The sequence below is a fragment of the Muscardinus avellanarius genome (genome assembly GCF_963383645.1).
Source record: "Muscardinus avellanarius genome assembly, chromosome: 3".
Lineage (NCBI taxonomy): Eukaryota > Metazoa > Chordata > Mammalia > Rodentia > Gliridae > Muscardinus > Muscardinus avellanarius.
The window spans coordinates 148,385,670-148,403,596 of record NC_137788.1 but is presented as its reverse complement, the minus strand read 5'-3'; the positions used below and the strand labels follow the sequence as shown (position 1 = coordinate 148,403,596).

Sequence of the window (17,927 nt, the reverse complement as noted above, 5' to 3'; positions counted from 1 at the left end):
TCCCTATGGATGGCATCTGCTGGGTGGAACCCTGAAGCCCCTCAGTAAACTGCAGCCACACTTAAAGCATAGTGTCGCCAGGCGTGGTGGCGCACAGCTGTAATCCCAGTACTTAGGAGACTGAGACGAGGTAATCACATGCTCAAGGCCAGCCTCAGCAACTTAGTGAGGACTTCAGCAACTTAGACCCTATTTCAAAATAAAAAATAAAATAGGGCTGGGAGTATAGCTCACCTTTAGAATGCCCCTGGCTTTAACGCCCAGTACCACAGATAGACAAAAATAAAAGCGTTTGCACGGCACAGTGGCACAGTCCTGTAATCCTAGTACGTGAGAGGATCGCAGGCTCAAGGACAGTCTCAGCCACTTAGCCAGATTCTCAGCACCTTAGTGAGACCCTGTTTCAAAACAAAATAGGGCTGGCCTGTAGCACAGAGGTAGAATGCTTCTGGGTTCAATCCCCAGCACCAAAAGAAACGCTACAGTGTCAAAACCAGGCGGAATCATGTTCAAGCCCCAGGCCCACAAAAACAAAGCAGCTGACCAGGTGGAGGGGTCCTTGGGGAGAGAGAGCAGCGCGTGTGCATCTCCATGGAGCGCCGGGGCCGGTCCTAATGCCACTACGGGAAAGGAAGATAATGGGATCAGATGCAGTGAACATGTGAAAACAGTCCTAAGGGGTTTTAACTGATTTTCTTTGAGCTATTAAAAAATGAGTTTATTTTCCCTTAGAACAAAAAAAGTGTAGTGCCACTTTAAGTGGTTTTATTGCAACTCATGGACCCATTCTCCTTAACATTCATGTTTAATAACTTGCACAGAATGCAAGAAGGGTCCCAGATGTGTTGGCTTGGCCCAGCAGCCCCTCCGTCCTGCACTTAGGAACCAGTTACAGGGACAGAAGATGACTTCTGTCACCTCTCCTCAGGTCACTTCTGGTCATTTCAGGGAGAAACAGAACAGTCTCCGCACTGGAATTTTCCTGTGCAGAATCCTGCAAATCAGAAATAGAACATTTAGCAATAACAGTGCGAACGTAATGTGCGGCAGCTGTGAGGAATATTTGCCTCCAGTGGGGAAAATGTCGTGTTCAAAGCATATTTCTGATGTGCCTATTAATGGGTGTTTGGGAAGCTGAGCAGGAGATGAAAGGCCCAAGATGTTTGTTCCCAGAGCTCAGGACGAAGCCCTTCCCAGCCCCCACCTTGCCTCCTAGCAGGACGGCTGAGCTGCACGGCAGGGTCCACGGGGCCAGGGTGAGGCCTAGTGGGACAGCTCTCCAGGGACCTGCTGTTGATCTCCAGCAATCTGGGTGCAGGAGAGAGACCGGAAAGGGGCTGGGAAAGGGAAGCTGGCAGGCGCAGCAGAGGTCCTGCGTTCTAACCCACGGGGAAGCCTCTGGCAGTTTGGGATCTACAGTAAGTACCTACAAAACGGTCCCTTTGAGCTATAAAAACATGAGCTCAGCTCCTTCCAGCTTCCTTGCCTCTCCTGTGTGTGTACAAGTGCACACGCGCGCATGTTCACACCAAGGCTCAGAGCTCAGTTTTCTGACCTCCAGAGCTGTTATAAAGCGTTGCTCCTGGTGGCCCCCGCCACTGGTGCTCGGCTCCTGAGTTTATTGTCACCTGCCAGAGCAGCAGTCATGCATCCCCAGGCCAGTGCCTGCCACCCGCAGAGGCACCTCTGTCCTCTCTCATTCTCGGTCCCCCCCCCCCCCCCGTCTCATTATCTTTGCAGACAGACCCAGTGTGATCATATTAACATTCTGGCCCCATCTTTGAAATGACCAAATGTAAGTATTCAAATAATTACCCTCTAGATATATCTCTGCAATAAAAAAAAAAAACCAACACCCAGAAGGTGTTTACAAGGTTGCAAAAACCATGTAAAACCAGAGACATGGCTGCCTGTCAGTTGCTCCTGAAGACCACCACAGAGAAGCTCTAAAAATTCAGTCACCGATCTGGAGAAACGTGATTTAGTAGAACATTTTGATGGTTGATCAGACAGGGAAAAAAAACCGGTTCCAAGATGCTGCTTAAGCCGGGCGTGGTGGTGCACGCTTGTAATCCCAGTACCTGGGAGGCTGAGACAGGAGGATGGCAGGTTCACAGCCAGCCTCAGCTACTTAGTGAGGCCCTCTGCAACTCTGTGAGACCCTGTTTCAAAGTAAAGAATAAAAAGTAGGGTAGGGGGTGTAGCTCGGAGGTAGAAGGCCCCTGGTTTCAATTCTCAGTAACACCAAAAAATAAAAAATAAAAAATATACTGAATAGTTGTTTTCACCCCTAGCTGGGGACCTGGGAGTCTTAAGTGTGGCCTGTGAGCACAGCAGTGCGGGTCGGGGTCCGTCCTCCAGCCCGCTGTGCGACGCCAGCAAGTCCACGGCTGCTCCTCTGAAAAAGGGGGTGAAATGCCATCGCTCAGAGCTGTGACGGCTGAATGTCATGCTCAGAATGTTCTGCTCTCTGGGAACCCTGGCTCCCATCCTGAGCCTAGCTGGACCCGCACTTGTCAGCACGTGAGGTCGTCCTCATCTCGTGTCTCATCTGCCTCTCGGAGCCACTGCCCACCAGTCCTCTCTGCGTCTTGCCGTCTGGGTGCCCCGCTCCGGATGGAGAGCCCCGCCAGGCAGCCCCTGTGCCTCGCTCTGCCCTCGGGACGGAGCACCCCTGCTTGTTGAGTTGATATGTTAAAGCCAGGAGGCCCGGGCCAGGCAGGCTCCGTCGGGTGCGGGTCTGCTTTGGCCCTCGCTAGACACTCATAAACAAATCACTCTCCAAACAATCCCGTGGCCAGAGCAAAGGTCGCCTTCTCAGTGGGCAAATATTTTTCCTGAGAAAGAGAATTTGTTCTTTCCCCGAATGTGCGCTTTGAGCAGCATGGGGCGCCTGTTGAGGTGGGCGTTCTTGGGAAACTGAGGAAATGTCCTGACGGCATGTTCCCTGACAGTCCCAGGCAGCTCCTGACTTGAGCCCTGGCCGGCGTCTGGGGCTCAGCCGGGGACAGACCTGAGCAGCACTGGAGTGTGTGGGGCCCAGAGTGGCACAGGCGCAGCTGTGCTGGGGAGATACTGCACTCCTCCGCCTTCTGCCTCTGTCTTTAACGTGCCCCTTGGACTTGGACTTGGCAGAAGGAAAGGGAAGGCCCTGGGGCAGAGGGTTGAGCGGGCTCTGTGAGGAACAGGCAGGGCATGTGCAACCCAGAGGCTTCCAGGGAAGAGCTGCGGTCAGCGGCGCTCCTCTCCAGGCCCCTCCAAGAGAGCTGCCGTAGCGGGCTGTGGTGATGCACACCTGCAACCCCAGTACTTGGGAGGCTGAGACAGAGGGTCACAGGTTCAAGGACAGCTTCAGCAATTTAGTGAACCCTCAGCAACTTAGCAAGATCTTTTTTCAAAATAAAAAATAAAATAGGAAGCCAGGCATGGTGGCGCACACTTGTATTCCCCGCGCTTGGGAAGCTGAGACAGGAGGATTGCGCAGGTTCAAAGCCAGCCTCAGCTACTTAGTGAGGCTCTCAGCAACTTAGTGAGACCCTGTTTCCAAATAAAATATAAAATAGGGCTGGGAGTATAGCCTAGAGGTAGAAAGCCTCTGGGTTCCACCCCCAGTACCACAAAATAAATAAATAAATAAAATAAAATAAAAAATAAAATAGGACTAGGAGGTGGGAGTAACTCAGAGGTGGAAGGCCCCTAAGTCCAATCCCCAGTATCCATCCCAACCTCAAAAAAAAAAAAAAGAACTTTAGTGCTAGCATTTTATAAGTCACAAACTCTCCAAAGGATGGTCACCCATTTTGCTAAATTACCTTTTAGATTAACCTCAAGACCAGTTCCAAGTGGATACTAGAGGTGAGTGTTCACCCCTGACAGAATCCTGCTGGGAGTAGTTTCCTTCCTTCTTTTCTTTTCTTTTCTTTTCTTCTCTCTTTTCTTTTCTTTTCTTTTTTTATGGTACTAGGGATTGAACCCAGGGGTGTTCTACCTCCGAGCTATACCAACTCCCTCTTTTCTTGAAATGAGTATCACTAAGTTGCAGAGGGCCTTGCTAAGTTGCTGAGGCTGGCCATGAACCTGAGACCCTCCTATCTCAACTTCCTAATACTGGGATTACAGGAATACACCACAGGGCCCAACTGGGAGTTCCTTCTACTCATGCCTTTGGGCTTGGGTAGGGGGTAAATTGAAGACAAATTCCTTATTTCTTGTTAGCATTACAGTGTTTTAACTGTTACCTTTATGTGCTTTCAAATATACAGTGGATTGTATTTTATGCACATTTAACATAAGCAAATTCAACTCTATCAAGAAAGATAGTGAAGGGCACACGCATGCGCGCGCCCGCACACACACACACACACACACACACACACACACACACACACACACTTCACTTGTGCCGGTCCCAATGCACATAAGCCAGGAGCTTAACATCCTGTCCCCAGCAGCATCATGACTGTACATCCCTCCAGCAAGAAAATAATTCCTGTTGCATTTTTGCATTTAAAAATATGTTCTTGAGCCTGGCGTGGTGGTGCACACCTGTAATCCCACCACTTGGGAGACTGAGACAGGAGAATCACAGGTTTGAGGCCAACTTCAGCAACATAGTGAGGCCCTCAGCAATTTAGTGAGACCCTGTTTCAAAATAAAATAGGGCTGTGGGTGTGTCTCAGAAGTAGAATGCCCCTGGGTTCTATTTCTAATACTACCACACACCCACGCATGTGTGCGCACACTTACATACACGTGTTTTTGTGTTTTCCTTTTTAAATTTATTTATTTATTTATTTATTTTTGGTTGCCCAACACGGCCCCAACCTCAAGCCACTACAGCCTCTGTGCCTCTGTGCAGCCCCAGCCACCTGCCCCTGCTGTGCTGGAGAGAGACCGCATGCCCCCTCGGAGACATTTCCAGGGTGCTCCTTGATTACAGTTGATAGTTTCACCTTTGAACTTGAGAAGCAAGCTGCAGGTGAGACGTGACACCACCATAAAAATAGAAAGACTACAAGGAGAAGAGAGCTTGGAGGAGAAGTTAAAACGGAAGAGAGGAATCGGCCCCACGAGCCTCCCTTGCTGTGACTGCTGTCGCCGTGTGCTTGTGGGCCCCGGGATTCGTCTGAGTGTCTACCCTGGCCCCGTTCATTGCCAGCTTCTAGCATGGATGCCCTCGCTCACAAGCCCTCCATAAGCATTGATTATCAGGAATGGCTGGGCTCCCCATGTGGCTGAAAAGGAGATCGCCTTAAAGGTAGCCAAGACCTGAGTATTAATGTGCTGGTTTGGTACATTTTTTAAAGCTAGAGGCTAGCTGTGACAACTTAACATGTGGCAAGCCCCATTTACGCTGGTTCTAGATAACTAGTGTTTTTCAAGGATATCTAGTAGAATCTCTGGAAGGAAAGCATCTCTTTGTCCTCATCCTGACGATTTTAATCATCCCAATAAGCCCTGGACACAGTGGCCCAGGCCTCAGTTGGAGTCTTGAGTCTGCTGTTGGTCAGCAGATGACTGTGACCAGCCCGTTAACTCTCTGGCCTTAAAACAGGGTTAACAACATCAGCCCATTTCACAAAATTGACATCAAAGGCAAATGAGACCCTGTACAAGGAGGACTTGAAAGACTGTGAAGTGCTATGATGAAAACACTGGTTTTGTTCCTCATGCTCTCTGCTTGCATTCATTAGCTGTTTCATCGCTATGACCAAAACATAGAACATCTTAGAGAACAAGAACGTAGACCAAGAACAACTTTGAGAAGGAAAAGTTTATTTTGGTTCATGGTTTCAGAGGTTTAGTCCATAGTTGACTGCCTTCAAGGCAGAAACATCATGGCCGCAGGTCATGGCGGAGGAGACATCTCAACTCATGGAGGCTGGAAGGAGAGAGGAAAAGGAGGGGCCACAGGGCCAGACATCATCCTCAAGACCCCTAGTGACCTCCCCATCCTCGTCCCACCTCTGAGCCCTGCAGCATTGCTAACACAGGAGCTTTACTGGGGGACCTTCCAGACCCAGACCCAGACCCAGACTGTAACACTGCTCAAAGAAAGCAGTAAATACATTCACAGTGATAGGGCCCTGTCAGTACCTCACACCCCTGACTTTTTAGTGTAAGTGCTCTTTTTGTTGGGAACATCCTCAGTGAGTCTTAAGTCGCTAAGGGAGAGGCCTGGGTTCTGGTCCAGGTGACACGGTTTGTTTGCTATAGTGAGATTCCAGTGCCTCTTGCCGTAACATGAATCTCATTCTTGCAGCTAATTAAAGCATGATAATTATTTCCTCCCTTTCTTTTTTCCCCTGTTAAATTATGAGCCTTATTCTTTCCGTCATGAAGAAGTAAGGCTCCTTGATGGATGTCCACGGAGCTCCGGGCAGGGAGCTTACCCAGCCTCCGCTCCGCAGCCCCTCAGCAGAGGCTGCATCCAGGATCTTCTCCCACTCAGATCTTCTTCCCCTTGGCTCAGCTCATCTCCTTTGTGGGTCTCTGGATCAGGTTGGTCTGGGAAGGAGGAACATGGAGTAGAGAGTGAGTTGGAGTCTAACCACCTGCACTGTCATTGAGAAAGGGTCTGGAGGGGTTCCCCAAAGACCTTTTGAATACAAATCTTTCCATCAAAGCTATGCTAAGATGAACATGTTATTTATTTGTTGGACTGGAGATGGAACTAAGGGGCATTCTACCTCCAAGCTACATCCCCAGCTTTTTAAGTTTTTTATTTTGAATCAGGGTCTCACTAAGTTGCCAAAGCTGGCCTTGAACCTGTGATCATCCTCTCTCAGCCTCTCAAATACTAGGATTACAGGCATGCACCATCATGCCCAGTTTTACTTATTTATTCCAAATCTTATTTTCAGACAGGGTTTCAACCAGGTTCCCTAGGCTGGCCTCAAACTTACAATCTACCTTGGTCTCCTGAGTAGCTGTGATTATAGGTGCACACCTGCTTTTTTTTTTCTTTTTTTCTTTTTAAAGAGACAGAGCCATGCTACGTTACCCACACTGGCCTCAAACTCCTGGTTTCACGTGATCCTCCTGATTCAGCCTCCTAAGTAGCTAGGATTATAGGCACATGCCATCACTCCCAGCTAAGAATTTTCTTTGAAAAAAAATATTTTCTGGAACAAATTCTACAAAGCTGATTTGATTCTGTGATAAACTTTTTTATATAATATAGTAGAATTTTATCCTTACCAGGGTTATTTCCCACTTAAATTTTACTACCAAGCTTGGAGCTGGTGGTCACTTTTTCATCCATGACCTGTGATACGACCACAGCTGCAGCTGCACGGGGCTCTCCCGCAGCTGTTTGCCTCACCCAGCCTGATTCTTTAGGGCACAACTTGTATAGGTATAAATGTCTTTGTAAAAAAAATATATATCCTTCTGCCAACTTGAAGACAGTACTAAATTATACAACATGTGGTTTTCACTGTTGCCAGTGTTTTCTGATTTGATTCTTTTCACAAGTAATAGCTGTTGTGCAATGAACAGGAGACTGCTAGTATATATTCATTTACCGACCAATTCATTTCTTAAAATGTGATTAATGTTAGAGAAAGAGATGAAAATAAAGATAGAGTGAAAAGAGATGGCCTAGAGTCAAAACTATTAGAATGTAAACACATTAGTCATAAAGGAAATGTACATCAAATGTATAAGGAGGTGCCACTTCACACCCACTAGAATGGCTACAATTATTTATTTCCTTATTGTGATTCTTGGGATTGAACCCAACAGCAGTCTACCTCAGAGCTACACTCCCAGCTCGCACGTGCGCGTCCCCCCCCCTCTCTTTTTAACAGGATCTTAGTTGCAGGGGGCTTTACTAAGTTGCTGAAGCTGGCCATGAACCTGTGATCCTCCTATCTCAGCCTCCCAAGTACTGGAATTACAAGTATGAGCCACCACACCTAGCTATTTTTTTAAAAAAGAAAATTACACACATTCATAAGGATGTGGAGAAACTGGGATACATGTATGTGGCCAGTGGGATTATAAAATGGTGCCACCACTATGGAAAGGAGCTTGGAGGTTCCTCAGAAAGTTAAGCATAGAATCACCAGGTGACCCAAAAATTCAACCTCTAAGTACATACCCCGAAGACTGAAAATAGCTTGTCCTTTCGGCCATCATTCAGAATAGTCAAAGGGTGGAAACTACCCCAAGTCTATCAAATGATGAGTGGATAAACAGATATGGTCTGTGATGAAATATTCAGCCAAAATAGGAGTGAATACCACGTTCACATGAATAACACAGCACAGATGAACCTTGGAAGCATGGTGCTAAGTGAGCAAATCATAAGGCCAAAGGTCACACAGCACCGTGGAATTCCACGTGTATAAAATATGCACAGCATGTCAGTCGCTAGAGACAGAGCAGATTAGTGGTCCCCAGAGGCCGGCAAGAAAGGGAGACTAGGGAATGGTTGCTTTGTGTATGTGGGTTTCTTTTTAAAGAAAAAGAACTATTTTATTTTTTATTATTTTTTATAAAAATATTTTTATTATTTTTATTTTTATTATTTTTTATTTCTTTTGAAGAAAAACAATTATTTTGTGACAAAATACTCTGGAAGTAGATAGATGCACATGCTGGCTGCTCGATATTCTTCTGAGTCTACCAAATGCCACTGAACTGCCTACCTAAAATGATTAATTCCTTGGGATACAAATGTCACTTAAAAAATGTGCTGGAGCCGGGCGTGGTGGCGCGCGCTTGTAATCCCTGCGCTTGGGAGGCGGAGACAGGAGGATCACGCAGGTTCAAAGCCAGTCGTGCTGGCTTAAGAGACCCTGTTTCAAAAAAATATAAAATAGGTCTGGGAGTGAAGCCCGGAGGTAGAAGGGCTTCCAGGAACCCCGGTACCACCAAAAAAAAAAAAAAAAAAAAATGTGCTGGAGACAAAAGTGCTGGGTTCAAAATGTGCTACTTTAAAACCAGTAAAGATCATTGACCAGGAACCTTCAAAACTCTCCTCTCCTAGCTCTCTTATTGACTTGTCTGTTTACTTGACTGGGAATTGAACTCGGGGGCAGCGACCACTGAACTACACCCCCAGCTCTTTCTTTCTTTCTTTTTTAAATCAGGATCTGGCTAAGTTGCCAACGCTAGCCTCAAAATTGAAATCCTCCTGCCTCCGCCTCCAGGTACTGGGATTACAGGTGTGTACCACCAAGCCAGGCCAGTTGCCTTCTTTAAAGAAAGCAACACTAACGTGTTAGACAGATTTACATTTAGAAAGATGGGTGCATATGAAAAGGCACTTGGGCGAGCGGTTGCCCGGTTGCCCGTTCCTGGCCTGCACCGTGCTGTGGGAAGCAGGTGCTGATGAGGCAAGTAGGTACATTTGAGACGCACATGAAGGCTGGAGCCCTGGGGGCGGGTCGAGGCAAAGGATGCTGCAGGAGACTCTGGAAGAGCTAGGTGGGAACATGGAGGCTTGAGGAGGGCTGTGGTATCAAGGGCACTAAAATAGCCTCTTGAAGCAAGGACATGTGCAATTCAAGACTTTATAGGGGACATTTGTCTCTTCCTGGCTGCCTGGCATCCATTCTTCCTTTCTAAGGGCACACAGAGGGAGTGCTTTTCTCCCACTGCATGCAGCTAATAAATCAAAGTACCCTTCCCACCCACCCTGAAACCAAAGGCATCCTTGCTTCCAGATGCCCACCTCCTGGGACGGAGACTCTTGAAAGGCACACCCCAGAAATAGCCCCGATTTTCTCCTTGGATCGGCCTGCTTTTCTTGGCGGGTTCTCTAGGCTCGTGTTTGTTTGATAAGTACCCCAGCACCCCTCTTTATCTTTGCTTCTTAAGTTAGAGTGGGGTTTTGTTGCTTTAACCAAAACATCCTATTAAATAAAAACTTAAGATGCCAACGATAGCTGCTGTGGGTATTCGGTTCCATGGAAGAACTAACAGGGACCTCCTGGGAATGAAGACTCTCAAATAATGTCCTGAACACCTACTGTGTGCCAAGGCCTGTACTAACTTGGCAGAGAGATACAAGAGAGAATCAAAGGGAATAACAGCTAAGTCTGGATTTACCAGACAGCTCGAAAGTAGTTTGGCCTAGGCACCACAAGGAGGAATTAGTTACCCACTAATTTAGGCCAAAGATGAGCATTACCACTTTTATTTTCAACTGTTTTTAAAAGAGGCCATCAACCATCTGTCTTTCTCCATCTGCTCCAAGGCAGGGGACATGGTGGAGAGGGAGGTCCAGATTTTTCCCTTGAGGTCTTTCCCATTGGGCAGTTGTTAGTAAAGCCAGATGTTGATTATAAATAGGTTCAGAAGATAAGGACAGGGTGGCCTCTCAACGTCATGGTCTAGCCTGCTTCTTAGTAACAAGCCTTAACCACAGATCACATAGCTACGCTGGAGACACTGACCAGAATCGAGTAGGGTTCTTAAGGAAGTAGGAGGCTTCATTCTCCTTTCAGGGAGTCAGGAGCAAAGCATGTCCAGATGCGCTTAAGGACAGCTTTAAAAATACACACAGAACTGTATACAAAGTAGCATCATCAAACTGAGTACTCTGTGAAACATGAAAAAAAGCTACGAAGATTTACTATAGGATCTAAGGGAGAGGTATACCATGTTTTTAGATGGGACAAGTCACTGTTATAAAGATGTCAGTTATCCCCAAGGTACTGTATTTTAGTATGTTTCCAATTTTAAAAAATCCCTCAATTTTTATGGAACTAAACAAGCTAATTCTGTAATTCATCTGGAACATGAAATAGTCTACCTAGAAAATTTTGATTGGAAAAAAAATAATAAAGATGGCCTACACTATCAGCTCTCAAAATATCCCACAAAACTACATAAACCATATTGGCACAAAAATAGACAAATAGATGAATCGACCAGAGTAGAGTATAGAAATAAACCTAAATAATTAAATTGGAACTTGGTGTATATTAAAGATGATAGTTGGAATCACTAGGGAGTGGATGGACCATTATTGTTTAAGGATACCTAACAGGAAAAAATGAATTAGATCTTTACATCATGTACAGAAATAAAAAGATTTAAGGTTATAGTTTTTTAAAGTTATAGAAGTAGTAGAAATGTTGGGGATATACTTATAATTGGTATCAGAATAGTTCTTTTTAAAACATGCAAAAACACAAAGATTTGGATGAAAAAACTAATGTAACCAAAAAGTATAAAAAGTATATAAGGTAAAAGATAAAACTAAAACATGCAGTAGAAGAGCCAGGCGTGGTGGCGCATGCTTGTAATCCCGGCGCTTGGGAGGCGGAGACAGGAGGATCGCGCAGGTTCGAAGCCAGCCGCGCTGGCTTAAGAGACCCTGTTTCCAAATAAAAATATAAAATAGGTCTGGGAATGTAGCCTGGAGGTAGAAGGGTTTCCAGGAACCCCAGTACCACCAAAATAAATAAATAAATAAAATATGCAGTAGAAAAAAAGAAAATATTTGCAACTTACAACAGATAATGGCTTAATGTAGGGGCAATAAAATAATAATTACAAATTAATAGAGATGGGTGTGGTAGTGCATGCTTGTAATCCCAATACTTGGGAGACTAAGACAGGAGGATCACAGGTTCCCAGACAGCCTTAGCTACGTAGTGAGGTCCTCCACAACTTAGTGAGACCCTGTTTCAAAATAAAGAATAAAAAATAGGGTTGGGAGTGTAGCTCAGAGGTAAAATGCCCCTGGGTTCAATCCCCAGTATCCTTAAAAACAATGACAAATTAATAGGAAAAGGATTAAAATATAATAGAAAAATAGATAAGCAGTATAAACAGATGGTTCACAGGAGAGAAACACAAATGACCAGTAAACATATGAATTAGGGAAATGCAAAATAAAACAAAAAAGTTTAAACCATAGATTGTATCAACCTTAAGAAACACAGGTTAAAATGAGATGCCTATTCACCCATTAAAGTAACCAGAATGTAAAATATTAATAAAGCCAGTTATTGATGAGAAGGAAGAAGACTGCTGCTTTCATGCATTATTGATGGGGATGTAAATCAATTATTTTGGAGAAGGCAGTTTGGCAGCACCTCTAAAACTTAAAATGCACATGGCTCTTGGTGCCATTTCTCATTCTCTGGATGCCTCTCTGGCCCTTGCGTGCGTGCACAAACACTTCAAGTATTTTATCTCACCCTGTTCTGATAACGGGGCTAAGTGTGCTGGAAAGAAGACAATAGCCAAATATGAATCATGCGATAGCCAAACTCCAGTTATCATGATACAAATAAAAATTATATATTTTACAAACATATGTTCCTTTTTTTAGATTTACTCAGTAGATCTGTGTTCAGCTCATTTCAGCAAGTTCTCCCTAAGTGCTTACTGTGTGACAGGTGCCCTGGGGACGGACCCACAGGTACTTGAGTGGTGGCAGGTGTGCTTGAAAAGAGCTTCCAAATTAACCAAGCCATCCGGGTGCTAGGTCAGAGCTGTCCTAGCAGAGAAGGGGCAGCTCTCCCAGCAACCTGATTGGAAGTGAGTCCCGAAAGACAAGTAATCGCTGGCCAGGAGGGAACTTGGGTGTGAATCGGAGCATCCCAGACGGAGGAAGCTGTATGGGCAGGGGCACATCAGGACCTGTTGTGCCCACTTGGGATGGCATTGGGCCCTGGTTGACAGTTCACTGGGGCTCACGCAGAAAGTTAAGTGAGCACCAGGGCGTGCCAGCCTCCTAGGCCAACCTGAGCAGTACAGCCAGGTCACGTGATGTCCTGCTCCCACGATGGAGCAGGTGGGAGGAAGACTAGAGGCGAGGAGGCCACAGGGGGATTGGTTGTCAAGATTCAGAGGAGAGCTAGGCATGGTGGCTCATGCTTGTAATCCCAGCATTCAGGAGGCTGAGACCGGAGGATCACAGTTCGTGGACAGCCTCAGCTACTTAGTGAAGCCATTTGCAACTTGGTAAGACCCTGTTTCACACTAAAAAGACTAAAAAATATGGCTGAGGGTGTAGCTCTGAGGTATATGCCCCTGGGTTCCGTCCCCAGTACTATAGAAAAAGAAAAAAAAAGATTCAGAGGAGGCATGTGCCCTCCTCAAACCAAGATCACACATCCAGGCTAACATATTCCACGTGAAATATGTGAATGGCCACGAGGAAGTTTTGTTGTATTCTTTTGTCATGTTTCCTAAGGTTATATTGTGTTCCAAACAAGGTCAGAAGATTGGCATATGAGCCAGGCATGGTGGCACATGCCTGTAACCCAAGTACTTGAGAAGCTAAGAGAGGAGGATCACAGGTTCACAGCCAGCCTCAGCTACTTAGTGAGGCCCCCCCACAACTCAGTGAGACCCTGTTTCAAAATAAAGAATAAAAAATAGGGCTGGGGTATAGCTTAGAGGTAGAATGCCCCTAGGTTCTATCCCCAGTATTGAAAAAAAAAAAAAAGATTGCCATATGAAATTTACCCATTCCTCTATCTTTAACCTCAGCATTTGTTTTGTTGTTTTTGCTTTTTTCTTTGTACGTGTGTGTGGTACTGGTGATTGAACCCAGAAGCACTCTACCTCCAAGCCATACCCCCATCTCTTTTTTTATTTTTTCGGTTTTGAAACAGGGTCTCAATAGGTTGTTGAGAGTCTCATTACATTCCTGAGGCTGTCTTCAAACCTGCGATCCTCCTATCTCAGCCCACAAAGTACTAGAGTTACAGACAGTGCCACCATGCCCAGCTGCCTATTTCTATTTTTAATTTATATTTTAAGCAAAAAATAGACTTCTAATCTTCCTCCAAGGGTGACCCAGAGTTTGGTTTCTTGGGTCAGTCCTCCTCTTCTTTGTACAATGTATGTCCAGGTTGGCATTCTGAGGCTCTTTATAAATTATTCAGCTAAGTCTGCATAGCATTCCGTTGTCCAATAGACATTATTTTTACAAGGTTGCTTTTTGTTACCATCATAATCCACTCGGCTCTTATAAATGCCTGTCTGCTTTCCAAATGCCACAGCTTCAGCGCTGATATTTGCACCTCTGGTGTTATTCTGGCCAGTGGCTTAAGGTCCTTTCAGTCTTAAAATATTCTACTCACTTCCCCCCACTGCCAAAAAGGCCGCTTGCCTGGGAGCTGGCTCAAGGGGACAGCAGTGCTCCTGTTAACGTCATGTGGATGTAATTAATCTCACACATGCCAAAGAGTACATCAGGGATGGGCTGCTGGGGTCACCTGGTTCTGCAAGAACTGGTAGGCACGGATCGACAGATAGGTTAAAGTCAATTACTAAGATGCCATCATGGCGTCATGGGGAGGAAAGCCTGCTGTCCTTGCTTCGTTGTATTTTAGGACTCTGGTTAATGCGGGGCACACATCCTGGCCAACCATCAGGTGTGGGCGAAGGGCAACGAGAGAAGCCAGTGTCGGGAAATGGGATCAGCTTGCACTGAGTTCTGAACCTGCTCATTTCCTAACTGTGACTTGGAGCACCTTCTTCTCCCAGTAATTAGTGACTTTTGCATTTCCTCCCAAGGCTCAGAGTCACTTGCACAAAGGACAGTTGGAAAGGAGGCAGCGTGCGCTGCTGTGGCCAACAAGCTTTCATCCTCATTAATCCCACAAATAGTTACACCGCTCTGCCCTTCTAGCACATTCTCCGGGGTTATAGCGGAGCTCCCCCACCTCTCCCCCAAGGCACCTCCAGGCTCTTAGAAGCCTGTGCGGCCTCCCAGGGTAGCTGAGCGCAGCAGCTCTGGTTAATGGAGCGAGCGCTGCAGCTGCGGCCTGCCTCGTTAGGGGAGGAAGGCAGAGCGCGTGGCAATGGCGTGGGCGCCGAGCCCGCTTTTCACGTCCTCGAGCTCATCTGATAATGATGAGGCGAACCCTGTCAAGTTAGAATGTGCTCAAAACGTATTTCTCGCTTTCTTTGTATTCTATATCATGGAAAAATGCCAAGTTGAATCACTTAGCACCTTAAACTTGAAATTCTATGTAAGCATGTCCCGGTTGATTTCTGAGGCTAATCTGACTCAGGATGTATTAATAAATAGACATAAGGTAATAAAAAAAAAACACCTCATGCTCAGTGTACAGAACGTGTCAGGAAGAAAAAGTGAATTAAGTTCAAAATCTGTTCAAGGAATGTGGAGAACACTGACCACTCCTCTCCTTCTTCCACAGATACATTCCACCGTTGATCTGGGGGAAAAGCGGCCACATCCAGACAGCGCTGTATGGGAAGATGGGGCGGGTGAGGTCGCCACACCCCTACGGGCACCGCAAGTTCATCATTATGGCCGACGGAGCCACTTCCACATTCGACCTCTTCGAGCCTTCGGCTGAGCACTGCGTTGGAGGTGAGCCAGTATAGGTTGTGCGTGCGCCATGGTTCAGGGAAGGAGCACTCGGCCGTAGGGAGCACGGTGTGAGTGCTCGTGCGCCTACAGAGTCTGCTGAGACTCATCACTTAGGAGTGACCTGCGAGGATCAGGTCCAGCATGTGCTAGCCAGTCTCAGAGAGCTCTCTAGAAAGCGCTGTAGAAAATGGTTTTATAATTCTCTAGTGAAATACAAAAGCACAGTTTAAGGGGATGAGGGTGGGCTCGGAGCCCAGGCCTCTGAGTCTACGTCAGCAGAGGCCAGACTGTTCTAGGTGCACAGTATCCGCTGCTTCCTCATTGAATCGCCCTCACAGCCCTACAAGGTCAGTGCTTTACTGTCCCCTGCCACTGACCAGGCACTGAAGCTTAGAGAAGCAGCGTCGGCTGGTTTTGTTTGTTGAATAACAGCATAGAAAGCTCCCCAGTGCCCTACACGTAGGTTTCCTTAGACAAAAAGACACGTTAGAGTCATATTTATTATCCATGGGTCTGGGGCATCTATTTTGGAGAAACAGCACCAATTTCTTTTGCTGCTGGATTTTGGCAGCGCTCTGTCTAATCTGTACAAATAAATACTCCTTATCAGATGCTTCATGTCAGTCGTGGTAGGGCACGCTTGTAATCCCAGTGCTTGGGAGGTTGAGATAGGAGGATGGCAGGTTTGCAGCCAGCCTCAGCTACTTAGTGAGACCCTGTTTCAAAATAAAGAATAAAGAATAAAAAATAAGTCTGGGATATAGCTCAGAGGTAGAATGCCCCTGGGTTCAAACCCCAATACTGAGAATAAAAAAAGCTTCATAATGAGGACTTTTGAGGTAGTGGAGTTAGATGCCAGCATCCTTTTGAATGTCATTCTTGGTATGTATTTTACATATGCAAAGGCATGTAGTATTTTATAGGAGTGTGATAATTATTTATGGGTAAATGCCAGTAGATGGCACGCTTGTAACCCCAGCTACTCAGGAGGCTTGAGGTAGGAGGATTGCAAGCCCCAGAACAACCTCACCAACTTAGCGAGATCCTGTCTCAAAATAAAATATTTTAAGGGCTGGGGATGTAGTTCAGTGCTAGAAAGTCCCTGGGTTCAACCCATAGAACTGCAAACAACAATAACAGCAAAATTGAGGTTCTACATATGTATTTTTTTATTTTTCTAGTAAGTCATATGTATTTTATTTTTCAAAACTTATCTATAAAGCTGGGCGTGGGGGGCGCACGCTTATAATCCCAGTACTAGGGAGGCTGAGACAGGAGGATTGTGCAGGTTCGAAGCCAGCCTCAGCTACTTAGTGAGGCTCTCAGCAACTTAGTGAGACCCTGTTTCCAAATAAAATATAAAATAGGTCTGGGAGTATAGCCCAGAGGTAGAAAGCCTCTGGGTTCTACCCTCAGTACCACCAAAAATAAATAAATAAAAATTTTTAAAAAAGTGTGTGTGTGTGTGTGTGTGTGTGTGTGAGAGAGAGAGAGAGAGAGAGAGAGAGAGAGAGAGAGAGAGAGAGAGAGAGAAGAGAGAGAGAAATAGTTCTGAGTATAGCCCAGAGGTAGAAAACCCTGGGTTCCATCCTCAGTAGCACACACACACAAAAAATATCTATACCTGATGGATTAGAAATTTTTTAAATCGGCCTTTCATCATAAATAGTTTGAGAAGCATTGAAATCCAGCTAGAAGGGAAAGATATTCTTTTCCAGAAAATTGAATGTAAAGATATATATATTAAACTCCACCCTTGTCCTGTAAGCCAGTGAAGTGTGATTCTGCTTATGGATCACGTCACGTTTGCTGGGTACATTGGAATCTCTTTCTCTACCCGTAGACGATGTCACCATGGTCATCTGCCCGGGAATTGCTAATCACAGTGAGAAGCAGTACATCCGCACCTTCGTTGACTACGCCCAGAAGAATGGCTATCGGTGTGCCGTGCTGAACCACCTGGGTGCCCTGCCCAACATCGAGTTGACCTCACCACGCATGTTCACCTACGGTAACACGGGCCCGGCCAAGTGGAGGCCCCTCTTTATCTCCTCCTACTACTAATGTTCTGCTACATTTGCTTCTGCTTTCCTTTTTTAAAAATCCTCTTAGAATGTATTCCTGTCTAGCCGGACACAGCATGCTTATAATCTCAGTGCTTGCGAGGCTGAGACAGGAAGAGAGCAGGTTTACGGCCAACCTCGGCTATTTAGTGAGGTCCTCTGCAACTCATTGAGACCCTGTTTTAACATAAAGAATAAGCCGGGCGTGGTGGCGCATGCTTGTAATCCCCTTGCTTCTTGGGAGGCTGAGATAGGAGGATCGCACAGGTTCAAAACCAGCCTCAGCTACTTAGTGAGGCTCTCAGCAACTAGTGAGACCCTGTTTCCAAATAAAATATAAAATAGGTCTGAGAGTATAGCCCGGAGGTAGAAAGCCTCTGGGTTCCACCCAGAAAACAAACAAACAAACAAACAAACAAACATGTATTAAATGTTCAGTTCACTCCTATTTACATAATTGGAGGTCTCTGAATAAAAGGAATTGGCAGTAATGTCTGTGACCCAAATAAATAAGATATGTTTTGCAGGGAGATGAGCGATCGGCGGAT

General features: G+C 45.9%; 1 protein-coding gene across 1 annotated transcript in view; it reads left to right on the top strand.

Moving 5' to 3' along the window:
* Nucleotides 1-17,927, top strand: part of ABHD2 (abhydrolase domain containing 2, acylglycerol lipase) — a gene marked incomplete at both ends in the record, with an annotated part of 78,537 nt that overhangs the window by 22,385 nt on the left and 38,225 nt on the right. The window contains 2 exons of the mRNA XM_080691693.1: nucleotides 15,141-15,316; nucleotides 17,160-17,327. Of these exons, the coding sequence (XP_080547819.1) occupies nucleotides 15,141-15,316; nucleotides 17,160-17,327 (344 nt within the window). The remainder of the gene's footprint in view (nucleotides 1-15,140; nucleotides 15,317-17,159; nucleotides 17,328-17,927) is intronic.